Genomic DNA, 13,262 nt, shown 5'->3' with positions numbered 1-13,262 from the left:
AATGGCTTCTTCCAAGGAGCATCTTCATCCATCTCTTTTCAGCTTTCAGTTCTCAAGGGTCAGGTTCTGCTCACTGTGCCACACACTTTGTTACCCTGAAGCTGTTTATACTCCTCTGTGTCAAAGCGTAGGCTACTATGACCAGCTGTAAACAATTAGTCCAACTTTTTGACCAGAATTTAACAAAGTTTGAGGTTGAATTAAATTCTCCAGACTTTCTAAGTAGGGGAGCAGTGGGGCTGATTCTGGAGAGCACAACTGAACACAATTTAGCACATATTTTGATAAAACCAAATGTCATCCTATTCAATGGATGCATGCAGGGGTTGTTGGAGTACTTGCAATCTCAGCTTTGTCCTAAGTAGTAAGTTAGAGCACACTTCGTGGGTAGCTAATGGACAACAGAGAAGACAAAGGGATTTCTTTATTGTTGCACTTGCCTCAACCTGTATTAGAAAAAATACTTTATTATTTTTTTACGACTTCTGACAACAAAGTGCAGGTATTATTCTGAATAAATCTTTGGCAAATATTATTCTTTATCCCTAATATGACTTCTAAAAGATTTTTAACATTTCATGTATATAAATGTAAATGCTAGTGCATTGACAACCACAATTTTCCTGTTCTGTTAGAAATTTCTTGGATTGTCATTGTAGACTAGCTTCCTGTGTTTAATTTAGAGTGTGTGCTTCTGTCATGCATTACTGATTTGATACACAATGCCACTCATTTCTCTTCAGTCTATATTATACAGGCCACCATGTCCCCAGTTATTTTCACAGTACTACATTAAGTGCAAATAACAAGGCCAGCTTTTAAGTTACAATAATTGAATGGAGTTAAAACCAGGAAAATACAAAACTTAGTATCCCTATTCAATTTGTCTGTTATTTTATGCTCAGTGTACCAAGTCCACAAGTGTACAACAAAATCATTAACTGCAGAGTTATTAGCACCATGTGTTACATATTTTTTTATGCATACATTGTTTTCCTGTTTGTTTTAATACCAGAGGCATTACCAATTACAATTCTCATTCAGCAATTCCCAGCAATAGGTGGCATCATCAGTCCATGTCGTAGTCAACTCATGCAGGGAGACTGGCAGAAATATCCCTGATGCTGGGTGAAAATATTAACTACTGCATAAAATACTAACAAATGAATTATTCATTTAAAATATTCAGCCAGACCTATGCAACATAAGGAAAGTGAGGTTCAGTTAGCATATATGAAAAGTTTTGTAAAAGCAAATGCATTCAGAAGCCTTTTTACATTAACATCTCACCAAATCAATGTCAAGATACAAATGTCTATTTTTAATGTTTTTCTTCCAGTCACATAATTGTGCTGGCCCTAGAGTAAACAGTAAAACACATTTACCTGATGTGAGTTATCCCACTGGAATAATTTGTGTGAATAAAGTTTAGCACACGTCAAGCACTGCAGGCTTGGGTCAAAAGCATGGAAAATTTCCAGGATCAGAAACAAAAGAACGTGTTCATGGAATAAAAAGTGGGAAATGTTTTATCGTTTTATGTAAACAGAGACACACCTAGTCCTGTATAAGATGGAGATCGGAGTCTAAAACCTCTTTTTTTAGACTGTGCCCAAGCCTCAGGAGAGATTCACCTTGTAAAGTACTCTGCAATTCTGCTGGCCCAATTGTCTAAGTTCAAGACCTGGTGGGAATATACAGTTTCTGTTTGGCTCATGTGCCAAGGTCCCCATTCCACAGAGCAAAACATAGGATGCAGGCGATAAGGGGGAATGGGATGATAAATACTCTAGTTTTTGTCCCATTATAATACTGACATTTAACGATGGAACAAACATGGCTGTGGGAAGCAGAAAGCATTCCTGGGTTCTGTGGTGTAATCATTTATTTATTTTCTGTGGTCATCTGGAGCAATGATTTATGATTGTTTTTGCCTGCAAAAGAATTACAATTCAAGCAGTGAAGCCCTTGTATTTTAAAAGCAATGACTCAGAAGAAAGAAATGATCAAATACCAGAACACTGAATAGATCAAAGTGTAAAATTAATGTTTCCACCTTCTGTCTTAGCAAAGGCCCAAATTGCATCAAGTATCCCATACTCCTGAAGTCGAAATGAAAAGTGAAAAAGAAATATCTACGGAAAATATGAAAACAGAGCTTGCAAGTGAACATTTCATGGCCTTGAGCATATTTACATACATAGACAGGAAACGTCCATGTTTGATCTACAGTCTGGAAGTCATGCTGGCTTGATTGGTTTGTGTGTTAACTTCCCAACCACATCTGATCTTTTTTATCCTCCTTCTAAAACATGGGAGGAGTAGTATGCATTTACAAAGCAGAACTATAATAGGAAGAAAAACTGCTACCATAAATGAAGGTGGTGTATACCAGATAAATTGGTTAACATCAACCCACTTATTCCAAGCAAACACCAGTGCGTGAACAGTGCATAGCAGCAGAGCTAAGTATCCCATCTTGCTCTGAAAAGAGAAAAAAAATAATAAGCTATTTATTTTTTCCAACATGGCAAAAAGAATACTCTGTTAAGCAAATATGGAAATCAAGAAGGGCCTCAACCAACACACTGACGTCAAAGAAATGAGACCGTTGGCTTTGAATTAAAATTTACAAACTATAATTCAAGAATCCAACTGTATCCCTCTATGCCACCATAAGAGAAAACAGATGAGGCACATTTTTCAACTATTGCTATGATACTTACATAATTTACAGAAGAGATCATGGATTACAGGCTATTCTTGAAAAAGGGTCAGTTCTCAATATCTCAATTTATAGAGGTCATCTGTATCCTTTATTTCTGAGATTATGAGTCCAAAAGCAGACTTACAAATGGCTTAATTGCTTGTTTGCAAAGAACAATTTTAAGGTCAATTAAAATCAGAAACTCTAGTACGTCTAGTACTGTGACAAAAGCAATTGCACAACTACAGGAAACTGAAGTCTTTCATTCCACTTTCAGTGATAAACTTGGCTTAGGATGCTTAGCATGTCTATGGAATTCAGGAGTAAAGGAAATTTTATGCTAGAGTTACTGGTAATTTTGAGTTTCTTGTTGCATAACAATCTTGATATTGTTAGAAAAATGGAATTAGTCATCAGTGAAGTCAAACACTGCCTTTCCAAGTGCTAAATCTACAGAATCTGATTTTGAAGTATAAAGGTTATTTGTTTATAAAACGAATCCAGTATATTAGTATTACTCTTCTGGGTTTCTTCACCGTGCTAATTTAATAGTGAAAGCAATCATGCACTAGAACCTGTCCATACAGATTTTCTGAAGAGCTGAAAACTTTTCTTACAAATGATGCACTTCGTAGAGTGTGCAGAATTTCAAATCACTAATTGTAGGAAAAGATACATTTCAGATCTACTTTTCAAATTCAGATCAAATTTTCAAATGCCAAGTACTTAGTAGGTCATTGAATTTTCAGATTTTGCTGTTCAGGGACCTAATTCAGTGCTTGCTTAACTCTACTGTGATCATACTGATGTCAGCAGAGCCACTCCTATTATACTGTGTATAATACAGGAGAACTAAGAGCAAACCAGATACTTAGGTGAACAAAACAAGCACATCTGTAGCAAACTCAGGACTGGCAGGGTTTGATTATGCATCTGTTCTAAGATGTCTCCTTTTCAGAGTACACCTTTTTGGAGGGGGTTATGAAGCTAATAATGCTGCAGACGGAAAACCTTTGCATGTATTATTGAGCAGAAGCCTTCCCCTGGACTTTCCAGCCACTTGGTACTGCTCAGGCAGTGAAGAATTGCCAAAACAGCTCCAAGGGAGCAACAAGCAATTCTTCTTGTGTAGTGGAATACCATGTTGTATGGGAACAGTGTTGGCTGGTTCAATACCACCTACTCCCAATTCAGCAGGACGCAGGGCCTTCCTGAAATATAAGATGCCGAGCAGATGACTGACATGCCTTCAACACCACAGGTCTTTGACCTAAGAATAGGTCCTGAAGGGACAACTGCTGCTCATCATGAAGTCAGAGGAGCAAAAAAGTGGTTTGAAGTTGTCTTTCTTCCCACTTTGTACCCTGAACCTGACAGCCTTTTCTCTCGACAGAGTAACACATGAAATAAACATTCTTGCAAAACAATTAACAAAGAGCACAGAACAAACTTTTAGATTGGTTTCACTAACTCTGCATCTCATACTTCTAACTCCTAATGGTCTTAGCTGATAACATACAGTCCTACAAATAAGGACTAATGACGTGCAGTAGAGACATTCGTGCATACCTGAATGTAGTGGAACTCTCTCCAGGTCAAAGAGTGACTGACAGATGGGATTGATGTTATTGCCAACAAGGCCAGCAAAGCAAGTCCTAGAATTCCTAGAGACACATAAATCTCCATTCTCCAAACATCGTGTTCAATCCAGGCATTTTCTTTTTTTTGTTTGACCTGCCAAAAGAACACCATATTTAAAATGACAGACTGCCACACTGTGTGAAATACAGCTCTTTTCACCATGATATTCAGGAAATGAGCCAAGAAACACAATATTTTTGTTTGTTTGAATGGCTCTGAATGTAACTGCTATTTACTTCCGACGAGAAAGTCTCCACTAGTATCTGCAGAGCAAAGGTCGGCTTTAAGTGAAAAGAATTTAGACTTCATCAGCATCTTGGCCCAGGAGAGACTGGTTCTGAGGCCTGTTAGCCTGCCTGCACAGCAGGAGAAATCTTATTCTTTGACAAAAAAAATTCCATCTGTGGCTAAATACCATATCTGGGAGATTATAGCAACGGGAAATATATTAACAGCACTATTTTAGGGAACTAATTCAGCAGATATTCTTAATTATGGTATCCTGCCAGGATAGTTGTTTAGCTTTATTTTTTTTAAAACCATAACTTGGTACATTCAGCTGCACTGAATACAGTGGTTGGTATGGATGAAAAGGTTGTGATTTTAATAAACTGATGTCAAAGCTTCTCCTGTTTATGACTGCTTGCAACAGCTCTTTGATGCTGCTAGTGGTCACCATGGCGTAACATGCCTCAAATATGATCACTTCTTCATCTTGAGGTCTGAAATCTCAAGAAAATTTCTGGGAATCCATTCAAGACAGATTACTGGTAAGGCTGATTTCAGAGTTTTCAACAGGTAGTTTGACTGTTTACAGAATTCTTAAGAAGCTGCTAACACCATACTGGGTTTTTAATAAAACTCTAGATTAGACTTTGAGGGTAATAAAAATGTACATTTGCAGTCTATACCTTATATTGGAATATTCCCTATACTGCAATACTCATGGCATTCAAGGCGACATGCAAATATTAGGAACTCGCTAGTCACAGAGGATCTTGGAAAGCTTTGCAAACCAATTATTGCCCATGGCCCAGAAGCATGATTGAAATTCTAACTTTTAACAAGTTAGTGTGCATCAGCCCAATTGTGGAGCTGTTGGTATTTACAAATTTAGTTTGTGACAAATACAGATTATTGTGATTTAACTCAGCCCTCCTTCATAGCTGGCTAATTCACTTTACAGACAAGATGTCTGAAAACGGTGTGTGCTCAGTTTCTGCAGGTAGTTAGATTCCACTGGTGCAGAGAAGATTAATCTATGCTAAGCTAAGTCTTTGGTGTGCCAAAGACTTTAAATTATCATGTGAGGTATGTATAATTACGTGCATTTTACAGAGATAAAAAATCCCAAATGAAGAAAATGACTTATTTAATACACACTGGTACAGCTGTGTTGACTCTTGACTCTCTAGTACATGCTTTAACAACTAGGTCCTGCTTCATCCCGTAACGGTGCTCTGTGGGGATCTGCTTCAAAAGCAAACGAAGGGAATGAAAATGGCTTTCCCCCCATCCTGACTTGCTTGAATGACCAAGACAATGATTTTCTGAATACAGAAGGGTTGACATTTGTGTGCCCATCATACCTGCTGGAATGCCCAGTTGAGCAGCTTGTATCTGTATGATCTTCTCATTGGATAGCATAGGCTATAGCAGGCGTGCATTGCAGCGAAGAAGAAGCTGAGAAGTCCAAATTGCTTTCTTGATAACATCCATCTATCCAGCCACTGGGGAAACCTTTTATACTTGGTGCCAAAGTACAACTGGAAACCAGCAGCTAATATTCCTGGTAAATATACTAGTGCTAAAAGAGTAATTGAAACCACTGGTAAAACTTTGTTTATGACAAGGATTGGAATTTTATAGAAAACATTTTCCTTTCTGGTTACAAAAGGATATATAACATCTCTCACAGAAGTGTAAATAAATGTTAATAATGAGATCACCGATGCTATCTTCACTGGCAAGCACCACTTGGGGAACAGATCTTGCTTGCAGTGTTGTTCTGAAGAGTGCTCAAACTCCCCAAAATGGTGTGCTTGATGTAAATTAAAAAGTGCAGCTGCTTCTGGTGGATTGGTGACTTGCCTGTCCACATTCTGGAAAGGACAGAAAGGAAATAGCAAGTGAGATCAAGAGAAGATTAAAAGCTTCAGTGGTCGCCATCATGGCTTTTACAGCGTACTGCAATGAAACTGTATGCAAAACATACACACTATTAAAGACAAAGTAGCTCGAAAACATGTTTCAAACAGCATAGTCAGTAGTTGAGCAAGGCACTTTTAGCAAAGATTTCTCATTCTTCATTCATTATCTGTGGTGATTTCAAACCAGATTTTAATTCCAGGAAGTTAACTACACCACAAGGGAAGATAGATGACAGTCCTATGGTCTTCTTCCTCTCTTTCACAAATTTAAGTGTCCCCTTAACTTTTACAAAACCTTGCAAAACTGAATCACTTAAGTTTAAAAAGCTGAATTTTCTGCTGACAAGTAGGCATGGTTTGATTCTAGTCTCACAGAAGATCTCAGCAGAATTATCACAGACTTTAGAAGGAGCTAAGTTAGTACAACATTTTAGTGTAATATTATAAACTGTTTTACACTGAGATAATGTATTTAAAGATTGTCCCATAGTTATAGTTCATGGAAAAAGTACATGGTCAGTATACATACAATATGAAAATACATGTACCAAAAGCAGGACATTGCACTTGATGTAGCAGACAGCTGTCCAGGGGCGGAGAACTGAGAACTGATAACATTAGGTAATAAACAGGGAAGTCTTTTAATATTCCAGTGAAATATAAAGTAAAACTAAACTAATGTTGCAATGGCTCAGCTTTAGAATGGCTGATGTGGCAGATCTCCAGAAAGTGAAATGGCACTGTCTGTTCTGAGGAAGGCAAATAGTAGTAGTTTGAAAGTTGTCAGTTAGCATTCTGCTAGGATATGGGAGATCTTCCTATTGCAGCAATATTATCTGTCTTTGTTCTTAAGAATCAAATATTACATTGGAGCTGATTAAGGGGCCAATTCAAACAAGGTACCACTCATAAATAATGCAAGGATAAGTGGGCACAAATCTTCTATTTGTCTTCAATGATATGTAGGTGGTTTTTTTTTTAACACAGAGTTAAAAAATGTACACTGCTATCTTGCTGTTAAATCCTAAATGGAGACAAGGTAGCCTGTTTCCCACCACATGCCTGACTGACTTGCCTACAGTGCCTCACAGTAAAATGAAAGGGCATGGTCTTCATTAGGATTATTTAGGTGAATAGCTAATACATGTTTATCTGATGATAAAAGTGTATGTTTGTAATAGCGAAGGTGTAGCCTAAATAACTTATTCTCCAATCGGTGAAGAAAAGTGGAGCATAGTCTATGCATTGCAGAATCAGAAGTTTGTATAAATTATACAAAGTGAGTTCTGCATCTGCATCTGAACCAAGTTTCTCGTAGAGATACTTGTTTCTTGGAGAGACAGTCTGTAAAGTCTAATTCAGTATTTCACAGCCTGTGAAAGAGTTATGTTAGTATTTAAAGTTGTAACTTGAACTACTTCTCAGCAGTCTCAGAGGCAAATGCTGTTGGAGTGGATTTTTTTTCCTGGACTTTTTTTTGTGGTGTGGAAAACTTACTAAATGCAATGTGGCAATTATGAAGACTCCTCCGAAGATAAATTTTATATTCCTGTACAAAAATCCCAAATTATTTCTACAGAGTTTTGCTCATCTGGTAAAATGCAACTAACAACTAACCTCATGTAGTTTTTAGCTGGCCCAAACTTTGTGTATTTTTTAGCATGGGCTGTGATTAAATTGAATGAGATGCTCTTTATCTTTTTATCTCTTCAGGTCAATATTGTAACAAGACTTTAAAAGTATTGATGATATGCCAGTGTGATGGGGACACAGTGTTTCTGGACAAAACTGAATAAAAGCTTTCCATATTCTATGTGACACGTGAGCTGCTTTCTTACAGAAACATTACCAAGTAGCTAAGGTTTCCTGTATTTCTTCTCGGCGTGATGCTCTGACCTGCATTCTGATCAATGGCATGATTATCAGCTTCCCTCTTCTCCATTGCGGAAACTCCCTGCAAAACAAACACAGGATGTAAACCAGGTTTTGAAATGCCCTACTGGAACTTTGAGGCCTATTTTCCCTCAAAATGTTTTCTTCCCTCTCCTCCACCCATTTGCTGAAGAAGGTACGATAATCTAGGGAAAGGAAAGTCTGTGCTCTGAGAAAAGAACAGAAAAGCTCAGCCTGTTTTTTAAGTAAAGCAGAGACTAAGAGAGGATATGAATCCACAGAACAAATGCACTGATGAAAAATAATATTTAAGCCCATGTTGTCAGTGGAATGAATGCATTCATTCAGGCTGAAAGTTTTAAAATGACAACAAATAGGTTTGAAACAACTTACAGAAATAACATGCAAAACATTACAGATTTTGGTAAGTTCATGAGACTTGCTGATGCAAGAAATCCATGCAAATGTGTTGTTCCTAGTATTTTTTAGGTTTGAGGATTTAGGTTTTGTCTACCTGACAGTCACTCTATGGTTTTAGAGGTGCATTTTCCCTTCAAGGTTGTCCGAAAACTCCAGCTGGAACTTCACTCATGCTGTTCCAAGGTACACTGGCAATATTTATCACCCACAAGTACCAGCAGAAACGGTTCTAGGCCATTAAGGACTACAAGAAATCAGAAGCTAGGAAAAAAAGAAAGGAAGAAAATGGATAAACTGAGATGTTTCTGAAAATTCTAGGATAGCAGAATAGATAGTATCTTGAAGGCTGTAAAACAACTACATGGACTACAAGGACCCTGCAACAAGGACTTCCCGTGTGTGCATCACACTGTCATACGCTGCAGGAGGAGAGGCAGTAGCACTACACCACTGGAAGGTCAAGGTGCCATACCACAGTGTGACTTTCTGTGGCTGCCTTTAAGACAGTGATTAGGTAGCTCCTCCATCTACCTTCCTACTGAATAGCTGAATTACTAGATATGAAACTGTTTTGCTAACTATTGATTCTTTTATATCCATAAACCTTTTGGAAAATTGTATGGACAAATCGGACTTTTTTCAGTTGCCCTTTTTTTACTGTGTTTGGTTCCTTCAGTGGATGTGTCCTACAGTCTTGTACAGTCTGCTGTGAGGGTTTGCTTTCTACCAGGCCACCAGACTCCTGATGCTGAAGTATTCTTTCCTAAGTTTTTCTCTTTGGATTTCTCACTCCTGCTAGCAAGCTCTCCCTTTGGGCATAACCTTTCAGCCAAGTGTTGCAGAGTAGGGTCAACAAGAGCTTTTGTGTGAAGGTCAGGCTGTTAACCCTTTCCTACACCAGATAATGGATGGTTTGTATATCCTGCACACAAGAAAGCATGGGCTGATGAAAGCACATTTCTATATTTTTCCCTCTTCCTAGGGCTTGTCCCAGTGATTTTATCAGAAGTTTTGGAGTATCAGTTATCTTCATAAAACCTCAGCTCCTGCAGTCCCATGATTAGTTAAGAATTTCTACTTCTATATGTTTTAATATACTGTATTTCTAGCTGTTACAATGGCAAAGAACAGTTTACAAACAGAACTCAGTATCACCTACTTACCTGGAAAAAAATGATAACAAATACAGTGAGCTCTAGATCTATTTCTAAAAGAACTCAGAATATGAAGGGCAGTCATGCTGTTTTTGAGGCCTACCCTCTGTTTTTTACAGTTTGATGTGGGAAAAAAAGGACATAAACATATATAGACTGACTTTTTTACTATTTTAGGTAATGAGACTGACCTCTTAAAATTGTTAAAACAGCTTCTCACTCAGGTCTTTGCTGCTTTTAATTTTTTTTTTGTACTGATCTCCATTGAGCTTTCAACTGTTAATATCAGCGGTCTACATGAGCTTACAGTGAACCCAGCCACTTCATAACTCTCTTCTTCTGGCTACCACACTATCTTGGGGGTCCAAAAGCATATTTTAGATTGGGAGGCTGTGTGAAGAGCTTGACTCACTTGGTTCTCATGCTGCTCTTAATTTAGAAAATTTAGAAATGAAGAGTCCAGTAATAGCTTCTAGCTAAATGTTTGTATTGACGAGGATGTAATAAATGATATCATGATGTGAAAAAAAATCCATGAGCTAAAATGCCAGTTGCTGATCCTAAAAGCTGATTTATTGGTTCTTTCGGGAAACGAAGTTTAATACAATGTTAAATACAGCATTAATGGTTTATGCAGCAGAAAACAAAACAGGAATGAAAAAGAAAGTGTGTGTGAATTAATGCATGTGCCCATCTATGGAAATACGGGTTATGGCCATGCAACTGCACGCAAGGAAACAAAGGTGCTGAATTGTAACAGTCCACTTGACTTCTGATACCAGAGTTAACAGAAAGTTATTTCTTGGGCACGCCCAATAACAAAGCAGAGTGATAGTCTTGGAAAACCCTAAATACAAGACACTTAAAATTCCACTATTCGGTCCCTTACGATTTGCCAGGAAGAAGTAATCTACAGCATGTATCATTTTGGAGTATATCCGAAGAAAAAAAAATTCAGAGTCCTGTGAGAGACAGAAACGGACCAGTCATAGCCCTGTCTAAGTCACAACTGTTATGAAAGAAAACAGTTGTAGTAATGTCCGTCCTGTCCATCCCCAGTGCACACCCCTTCAGCTGTGAATGAGGGCGGAGGACATCCAGCTGCAGAAGGCCAAGCTTCCAGCGCCGTGAGGACGCTACTGCATTTCGTACTGGGAAAACAGGCCCATGGTAACGCTGAGCCAACAGCGATGCACGCTGCGCGGACATGACCTGGGGAAAACATTCAGAATCCATGCGAGGTTTTCCTGAGTAAGGGGTTTCAGGGCTGGCTCCACCAAAAAAGACAAATGGGTAAAATAAACAGGCTGTCATAGTGACAGTGAGGCGATGGACGAGGCACGGGGGCAGTGACTACATCTGTCTCCTTTGGCACCACCGGAAAATGACAGCGTGGAAGTGCCAGGGATAACTGCCTCGCTTTTGAAGTGCGGGCCACACCGCACAGGGCGCTGTGAGCACCCGAGTGAGACACGAGCAAACAACTTTCCCTGCCCTGCAAAGATTCTGCTCAGCCCTGTGGAAAACCCTCATAAAAACCCGGCAGTCGGAGCAGGAACCGCGGGGCGGATCGGGCCGGCCGGCTCGGTGCCCGGCCGCTTCGCGCCGTTGTCCCCCGGGGGAGCCCGAGCCCGAGCCCGCGCCCGTTGGGGGCACCCGGCCCGGCCCGGCCCGGCGGTAGCCGCGGGGCCCCGCGCCGGAACCCAGCCGCAGCCCGGCCATGCGGACGCCTCCCCGGGGCTCACCCACCTCGTCCCGCCGTCAGCGCAGCGCCTTCTTCCCGCCGGAGGCCGGAGCCCCAGCCGCGGCGCGGCTCTACCTGGGAAGGCAGGCTCAGGTCAGCCGCGGAGCGCCGGCCCGGCTCTGAGGAGGGGAGCGGCGGGGGGTGGGGGCCTGGCCGCAGCCTCCACCTCCCCTCCCGGCCCCGCCTTCCGCGCCCATCCCGTTCCCCTCCGCCCCGGCGGGGTGCAAGCCGGAGCCCCGTCCCACGTCCCGAGCCGGGGCGGGCACCGGAGCGCGGCGGAGCGGCGTGGCGTCGGAGGTCTCCCCTCTGGCACCGCCCGGCTCGGCCTCCCCGAGGAGCACCCGGCCGTGGGTCCGCTGTGGCCTCGGCTGGACACAGGGCGCCTTCACCTGCGCCCTGCCCGCCCCGCGGAAGGGAGGCGGAGGAGGAGGCAGAGGCGCCGGGGTGCGGTGCGTCTCGGGGCGCCCCTCGCCTTCCCGAACCCGGCCCCTGCCAGCAGCTCCGCTCCAGGGCCTGCGGGGCTGCCCCCGCCCCTTCCCCGCCCTGCCCGGGACACCACCGCCTCGCCTTTCACTCCGGTCTCCCCACCTCCCGACTACTTTTTCCAAACCGGTCACTTTCCCAGCCTGGCAAAATGTTTTATTAAATCCTGCTTCTACTTACGAGCAGTCCTCACTATAAAAATTACTTTTTTTTTTTTTTTTTTTTTTTCCCCAAATACCGTGATCTTGTACCTTTTTTTTTTTTCTGTATTGGCGCTTCTTCTGTGTCGGCAGTTGGGTTCTGAAAGTTTAGTCACACAATGGTGTGAACTATCATTATCTTATGAAAGCTGTTTGAATGGCTATTTCGACATTTAGTGGCTTACTGACATTGCAGAAAACATGGTCAGTCCGTCTCAGAAATGTTTGCGTTTCTGCACACAGAGCTCATTACGTCTTCCTCAGGATGTCTTCGCAGAAATTATGCCAAGTTTCATCTCTTTTTTTTTTATTTTTTTATATCTTAGGAATGTATTTTTTCCTCCTTTTCCGTAGATGTTAAGTGAACATAGACTCCAGCTGAATGCTACATCTGGCAGAAAAGAGGAGACTGCCTTAGAAGGGATAAAAGAAGGATTAATTGATTCTCCTGTGTTAAAACAAAGCCTTAACTTTTAATTTTTTCTTTGTAGTTGCCTTCATTAGAATATTTGTCTGTGCTTTGCGTGAAGGCTGTTTTCCACGTGCTTGCCATTAGTTACTTTTCTGCAAGGGAGGCTAACTTTTGTTTGTCCACTCTCACTTTGTGGAAGTGCCGTTTGATTTTCTTTTCTGCTCCTTTTTTGCACTGTCAGTGTGGGTTGTGTTCACCGTTCCCAGTACGCAGCCTCAGAAGCGTGACGCCTTTGGTGGGAACGCAGGGGAGGAGGCTGCCTGCTGCGAAGTGTACTGGCCTGCTCTCACACTCAGGTAAATGAGAATTTGTACTCCAAAGGGCTAAAAGCTTCATTTTATTCCAAGTGAACTCCGTGGTAAAGCTCTCCTCAAAAGTCCTGTTGTAAGTTAGTGTTA

At 41.2% G+C, this 13,262-nt stretch overlaps 1 protein-coding gene across 1 annotated transcript; it reads right to left on the bottom strand.

Annotated features, from left to right (window-relative positions):
- Positions 1-749: 749 nt before the first annotated feature.
- On the bottom strand, positions 750-11,820 carry STEAP1 (STEAP family member 1). The gene is made up of 6 exons (XM_086741773.1): positions 11,715-11,820; positions 8,906-9,072; positions 8,348-8,452; positions 5,938-6,450; positions 4,277-4,441; positions 750-2,484 (listed from the first exon to the last, which is right to left on the bottom strand). Exons 3-6 carry the CDS (start codon positions 8,438-8,440, stop codon positions 2,227-2,229), a joined length of 1,029 nt encoding a protein of 342 aa, XP_086597899.1. The 5' UTR covers positions 8,441-8,452; positions 8,906-9,072; positions 11,715-11,820; the 3' UTR covers positions 750-2,226.
- Positions 11,821-13,262: the final 1,442 nt, after the last annotated feature.

This window comes from Chlamydotis macqueenii, chromosome 2 (assembly GCF_036417535.1).
Source record: "Chlamydotis macqueenii isolate bChlMac1 chromosome 2, bChlMac1.mat, whole genome shotgun sequence".
In the NCBI taxonomy this organism is placed as follows: domain Eukaryota; kingdom Metazoa; phylum Chordata; class Aves; order Otidiformes; family Otididae; genus Chlamydotis; species Chlamydotis macqueenii.
The sequence above is the reverse complement of the archived record's forward strand: the minus strand, read 5'-3'. Positions and strand labels throughout refer to the sequence as shown.

Excerpts from the sequence above, each read along its gene's own strand:
- STEAP1 (XM_086741773.1), bottom strand. The coding sequence starts at position 8,440 with ATGGAGAAGAGGGAAGCTGATAATCATGCCATTGATCAGAATGCAGGT. Across the intron at positions 6,451-8,347 it reads CAGGAAACCTTAGCTACTTG|AATGTGGACAGGCAAGTCAC; the intron begins GTAATGTTTCTG and ends TGTCCTTTCCAG. Across the intron at positions 4,442-5,937 it reads TCAACTGGGCATTCCAGCAG|GTCAAACAAAAAAAAGAAAA; the intron begins GTATGATGGGCA and ends TTCTTTTGGCAG.